The sequence below is a fragment of the Pseudorasbora parva genome, chromosome 22 (genome assembly GCF_024679245.1).
Source record: "Pseudorasbora parva isolate DD20220531a chromosome 22, ASM2467924v1, whole genome shotgun sequence".
Lineage (NCBI taxonomy): Eukaryota > Metazoa > Chordata > Actinopteri > Cypriniformes > Gobionidae > Pseudorasbora > Pseudorasbora parva.
In genome coordinates this window covers 22173882-22180876 of record NC_090193.1, presented here as the reverse complement: position 1 = coordinate 22180876, position 6995 = coordinate 22173882, and the positions used below count along the sequence as shown (strand labels likewise).

The 6995-nt window shown below is 37.3% G+C and overlaps 1 protein-coding gene across 11 annotated transcripts in view; it reads right to left on the bottom strand.

Annotated features, from left to right (window-relative positions):
- Positions 1-3778, bottom strand: part of cadpsa (Ca2+-dependent activator protein for secretion a) — a 193802-nt gene extending 190024 nt beyond the window's left edge. For all 11 annotated transcript variants that reach the window (XM_067432441.1, XM_067432431.1, XM_067432432.1 and 8 more), the window contains exons 1-2: positions 3511-3778; positions 3008-3365 (exon numbers count right to left, since the gene is read on the bottom strand). In XM_067432441.1, the coding sequence (XP_067288542.1) occupies positions 3008-3343 (336 nt within the window). In that variant the 5' untranslated portion in view covers positions 3344-3365; positions 3511-3778. The remainder of the gene's footprint in view (positions 1-3007; positions 3366-3510) is intronic.
- Between the last annotated feature and the right edge of the window lie 3217 nt (positions 3779-6995).

The window sequence follows — 6995 nt, the reverse complement described above, 5'->3', positions numbered from 1 at the left end:
GTATGAAATGAAACTCACAGCGAGTCTTAAAATGAGGCGGATCTGAAATTCAAACAATAAATAATGTATTGGCACTCAAATATACACATCGTAATTATAACCTCTCCAAGCTACTATATATGATAAACGTTTCTTAATAAGGCACTCATGGATATGATGAACACTCATAAATTATTCAAGATCCTGACATAAAAGAGAACTTTATTCTGTCAGAGCTCTGCCTTTGATTCGAAGCCAGGAGAAACAATGTCCCAAACGTCAAGACTTGATCTCAAACATTGTGCTAATGTGGCACGGCTGCCTCTTTGTTAGTTTTCAGGATTAAAGAGCTTTGTGGCTTTCAAAATTTGGTTTTGACTTACATTTGATAAGCAACATGCCTTCAATAAACGAATCTTATACAGAAGCATGTTTTGCATAGCCTGACAAGCCATGCAATAGGATAGCGCTACAACCAACCAGAGCCATATCCGGTCGGCAAAAGGAACACATCTTCCTTTTTTAAGAATAAATTCAGTGCCATTCTTTGTTCTTTTTCCCTAAAAGCTTAACTCTAAGTCTCATCTTTGTTTTCAAGTAGCAGGGAATTCACACGGAACCAGCGCAACTCTGCTGTCATTATTTTAAAGTGGTGGTTCCGTGGTGCTTTTCTAGGCTTGGTTGTGTTTATGGGGCGCAGTATAACATGTCTTAATACTTTATTTTCAGAAAAACACCGTATTTTTCCACACCGCTGTCTCCACTGTCCTTTGAACGGCTTGTTTGCTTCCTGCTTCTATGAAGCCCATCCCTCCGAAAAACGCAATGGTCTTTGATTGGTTAGCTGGCCAAATGTAGTTTTATGTATTTTTATTGGCTGACGTGCCAAGCACTGGTTGCCGGAAACACGCCCCTCGAGAAGATTCTTGTAGCTGTCAGATGGCTAAATTTGCATTGTAATCAGCAGGAGCTAAATTAAACACAAATTGTAACCATTGCTCCCGAAGTTCAGCGTCCCAAGGAAGGCCGAACACAGAAGTCGTGCACTTGGGGTGAAAATAACTTTGTTTCGGTGACATGTCTGCAACACTCTAGCCTACTGCAACAGCTCTCTCTTCCGTAATGACGTGGCCTCGCCCACTTTGTTGCACATTCGCGGGGGCAGTGTGTATGTTAATAGAAAGGGTTTATGATGTCACCAACCTGGAAAAGAAGCTTGTTGTAGTCCAAACCGGCCATTTTTATAGGCAATAAACTGCCATAACTTTACAAGACAATATCTCCGTTTGCATTGAACTTCCAGCGCTTTAACTTTGCAGATACTGTTTATGCTCAAGCAGCAACATTACAAACTAACTAAAGTTAAAAAGTGAAATCCACCCCTTTAAGCCTGCCCAACGACTCTATGCACGATGTAAAAGGCCTGACTAGAGTTTGATTTTTCAAGCTCGCAAGCCAACGGAGAGTTGCTAGATGACCCTGCCTGCAAATTACATTTGCTGATGCTAGGGTGCGTTTAGATTTCTAGGCTATGTTACTGCCATGCATGAAGAGATAAGAACAACTATTAAAACAGATTTCATCATTCCTGAATAACAAATGAGGATTTCTTTTCTCAAAGGACCTGAGGAAATGCCTAATGGCACTGCTATTTTCACACGGGATACATTCACCCTTGTTGATAGAAACCCCTGAACGCAATATTGCATCCAATATATTGTGTTTTCTATCATCTTTAATGCTTATATGGCTTTAGGATGTGTATGCTGCCAACAGACCACTGACATGTTTGTGGTATTCATTATGTTCACAAAGCCAACTTGTCACTGCCCTAAACTTCCAAAAAGCACCTATATTTATGCATCTTTATACTTTGTCAGCAAAGAAACAAAGCATATATCTTGGATGTTTTGGACTTTTTTCCCAAAGCGCAATAGTAAATAAGCATACATAATGTGATAATGTCCCACAAAAAGGTTATCTGATTAGTATCGGCACTACCCTTTAATCTACACCAGTTCCACCTCAAAAACGCATACTTTCGCTGTATCCACTTTTCTCTTTAACATGCAGCAAACCCAGTCAACAGATGAGCTAAAGCAAACTAAACAGAAGAACATGTTAGTGAGTGTTCGGAAATGTCTGCTAATACGCAGTATTGGAAAATGTGTGAACCATGAAAAACAAGGGAAAGCACTAGCAGTTAATGTACGGCTCCTTGTTTCTGTGGGAAACTTTTAGATCATTTTGTGAACATCTCTTGATTTTACAGCCTGCAGTGCTATATTATTTTTTGGTTCTGATATCCTGATTTGAGATGATTGGGGGAGATAGAGAATGAAATAAATTTTCTTAATTAAAAAAACAAATATTGAAAATGTGGATTCTGCAAGTGCTCAAGTGACTTTTAAAGCAAAAATGGTCCCTTTTACAACGCTTTCACGCAGGGCCATTTCTTAGGTAAAACTTTACTGTCTTTGTATTGTTATCAAATATATTATTTTTTTCTTTTAGATGCCATGGAACCCCCAAATATTATCATCAACATTCGAGGGACCCCCACTGTGAAAAAAATCTTATTTATAATTTCAAAACTTTATTTGGAAAATATTTAGTTTCTATTAAGTTGCATTATTTATTTCACAGACCCCCTAGCACTCTCTTGCAGCCCTCTGGTGGTCCCCAGAGCCCCCTTTGCAAACCCTAGTAATTTCTGTACAATTGTATCAGAAGTAGCTATCGGAGAAGATGTGGCAATAACCCTGAGGTAAATGTGGATATATTTTACAATATTTTTTTTTTTAAAAAGCACTACAATTTAAATAAATAAATAATGCATAATGTTGAGTCCTAATGCATTGAAGAACAGGAATAAAAAAAAGAAAAAAAGAATTTCATGTTGCAGTTTCATATTAATTGAACTCCTAGGCTATACGTTTTTATTTATTTTTTTGTACAGCCAGAACAGTGCTGCTTACCAATTATTCATTTCAACAGCAATCTGTTGCATGCGCCTTTGCCCTCTTACCTTTTGCTGTCGTCTCGCCATGTCGGTCGGCTGCTTCGCGTTAAACGGATAGGCAATGCAGCGCATCACAAAGACGTAAAGCTGGAGCCTCTTCTTTCTCTCCTCTTCCTCCCTTTGCATCTTTTCCAAATCCTCCTTTTCCTTATCGATCGCAACCGAGGGGCACGGGCTCGTTGGACGGGCATTGGTGCTTCGGCTTGGCTGCAACCCACCGGAGCTTTCGCTGGTCCTGCTTGGAGACACCCGAGGACCACCAGCCTTGGGCGCCGCCACCACTTTGCGCTCTTCTTCCACGACCTCATCCGCCTCCTCCTCGCTGGATGATGGGTCCAACATTTCAACGTAAGTTCTTGCTTTCCTGAAATCAACAGAGAGAGACCAAGCGGCGCCTTTTTTTAGTAACAAACCCCATCTGTAACTCGTTTCGGAGGACGGAAAAGTACGGAAAACGCTTTATTTTCCACAGTCTACAATCCAAACGCGACATGAAAAGTGTGACTTACCCTCAGCGTGAATGTAAAAGCTGCTCCAACAGCCAGTAGTCTGCTACCGAATTAAATTGTTGCTGCTTACGTGTTTTCTTCGTTTAACTCTCCGTTTACCATAACGGGTTTAATGGAAGATAACACGGGGAGGGTCGTAAAACGATTCGCGGCAGCTGTTTTCTGGTTTTCTCTGGCAGTCTTTCAGTTAAGTACCGAATGCTACTGCCAATATACTGACAATGAGAGCGGCACGCGCTGAGAGCTGACCGTGGTTCTGAACTGAAGCTGGAGGGGGAGGGGGTCATTGACGTGATTTCCGCGACAGACACTATCGCTGTTTCTCTCGCGCACGAAATTCACCACATGTAGCCTAATTGACCCCTAACAACTACACAGCAGTTCCTAAAATTAGTCGCTATCAACTTTGTGTCTATGTTTCTACTATCAGAGTATAGAAGTTTAAAAAATAATAATTTTTTACTGATTTTTCAGCTGCGTTATGTGTGTGTGTGTGTGTGTGTGTGTGTGTGTGTGTGTGTGTGTGTGTGTGTGTGTGTGTGTGTGTGTGTGTGTGTGTGTGCGTTTATTTTTTTATTGTAACCACTTACAAACAGATAAACAATCAAGGTACATAATCAAATCCCTAAATAAACATGGTCAGCCATAAGTTGAGCATAGCCAGTAGCAAGAGATCATGAGTAAACAAACTAACACATAAAAATTAATAATAAATAAAAAAAATAATAAAAATCAATTAAAATGTGTGTGTGTGTGTGTGTGTGTGTGTGTGTGTGTGTGTGTGTGTGTGTGTGTGTGTGTGTGTGTGTGTGTGTGTGTGTGTGTGTGTGTGTGTACTTGTTTATATTACATTGGGGGACCCACAAAAATATAAACCTGAGATCACTGAAAATGGGGGGACCCAATTATAAACATACCAAATTATGTTTGTTTTTTTGAAAATGTAAAAATGCAGAATGTTTCCTGTGATAGGTTTAGGGGCAGTGGCAGTGTAGGGGGTAGAATGTACAGTTTGTACAGTGTAAAATCCATTACGCCTATGAAAAGTCCCCACATTTAACAAAAACACAACGTCTCTCTCTCTCTCTCTCTCTCTCTCTCTCTCTCTCTCTCTCTCTCTCTCTCTCTCTCTCTCTCTCTCTCTCTCTCTCTCTCTCTCTCTCTCTCTCTCTCTCTCTGTGTGTGTGTGTGTGTGTTTTGAAACAATGGTAAAATTATTCATATTTTTTTAGTAATAAAAAGAGCAGTAACGTAAAATTTCATTATAACATCTTCATTTTCAACATATTACATTTAAATTCCCACCCACACTCAAGTTTTTGAACTTGAACACTTGTCTTCTAACATAACTGGTATTTGGCCCGTGTTCAAGGCTGCAAGTTTGTAGGAAAATGAAAGTAGTTTTTACAGATTTTGATATTCAATATTACTTTGAAATAACGTAAACTTCTAAACATCTGTTCAGTAGTCCCTACATTACACAGTTCAATAGTGGAGCTAAAAAGCAGTTGAAAATGAAAACATTTTACAAAATCGATATAAGCCTTCTCATGACCACATACAGTATGGGTTTTAAGATAGGCCCAATAAATTAAAATCAGTAAACGTATTACTGCAAGTAACAACTTTGATTTTAGTTCAGATTTAGTTCAGTGTTTATGTTAAAGTTGGAAGAACAATTGTGTTGGAACAGCTTAAATTAAAGGTAGTGTTTTACATACACTGTATAAAAATATAAAAATAATAAAAATAAATAATAAAAATAAAAATCAGGTCTCCATTTGAAAATGGTCTGACTTATAACATCAACAAATTTTTAGTTGGCCAAATTGAATTTCTGTGAATTAAATTGCATCAATTCACAGAAATTCAATTTGGCCAACTGAAAAATTTAGATGTGATCAGTCGCTAAAATTTTCAATTGGAGACCTGATTTTTTTTACAGTTGTACAGTACATAACTCAACCATGTATTTTAAGGCTATAGCTAGGCTATAAAGTGTAGCTGCTAAATAAAAATTACAACTACCACAACGACGGCGTTTACATGCTTGATTATTCATTCAACAGTTGTAGTCCTAGTGGCCACAGCAGCTTAAAAGGAGGCAAGCTGGAGCTATGACTGATTTATATTGTAGAAATGTTAACTACACACTTTATATAAAAAAATTATTTCAGAGCCTCGGGTTGGCTTAAAAATGTACGTCATTCTAGAACTTTAGATGATTAAAATATTAAAATCTTTATATTTTATTTGATATGAATGTCAACAAATTGAGTAACTCTCAGCTTAATTCCATCTTTTTGAATGTTAATCACTATTATATTTAAAAGGTGGGGTTGCTTTTAAAAGCTTTTGTGATATAAAAGAGATGAGATATGGTTTTCGACTGCCTGAGGCAGTTTTTCAGATTTAAATGACATAGGGGAGAGACTGGGGCACAATGCTCAGTTTGTGTAAACCCACTTAGGTGTCAGAGTATTTATTTTTTCCCACGTTAATTCCACGCGTCTAGTACAATTATGTGGTTGTTTCAAATGCTTTTTTCTTGATTTACCCCAAAAGAATGGAAGTGAAGTGTGACAACATGCCCCATAGGTGGGGTACATGAACAAATGACAGCTTAAAATGTTATCTGATCAAAGCAAAACAGTATTCAAGACAAAATAAAATATTTTTTTTTCAATAAAACACAGTTATTAACTTTTTCAAATAAAATAATGTCCTTTTTTAATAATTAAAAGTAAACTAATTTTTGATTTTGACACTAAACGCAACATAAAACACAGCTATACTGCATAGTTCAAAACAATAATGAATAATTTCTGAACATTGACTCCCAGTCTTTATTCTTTCATTCAAAATTCATAAAAGTATAGAATAGAATAGCATACTTCTAATAGGGGCTCGTTGAAACAGTGTTACAACATGCCACACCTGCTCAACTGGGATTTAAAGTGGGATTTACTGTCTTCTGCTGTTTAGATCAGCATTAAAGAATTCTCTCTAGGAATAATATCAAATTTGTCTAATTTTAAATACACACAAAAATAGAGATCAAAAAGAGAGATGAAAAATGTACCCTTAAATACATAATCAGTGAGATCTTATAATTTGATTATTTTGATATAGTGTCGATATGGCAACTAGTAAAACATTAGGTAAACATAGTAAACATTACGTTTTGTTATGTTCTCTCCCCTATCTCATGCAGATTAACCAGTTAAGGCTTCCCATCTTAACACTAGCACTAACAATTCATGTTGACATATATAAAAATTACATTAAAAAAAATTGACTCTGTCGGTCACTTTTGTAGGCTCTTTGTCCTTTCACATAGCAGCTGCAAATCCCACCTGCTGGATCCATGTTGAAATCTCACCAAACAATATTATGTATGCATCAAATATAAACGTGTTTAAATAGCTTAATTAACTGTTTTATACGAGTTTGGTCTCTGCCCATGTGCCCAATTATAAAGTGGC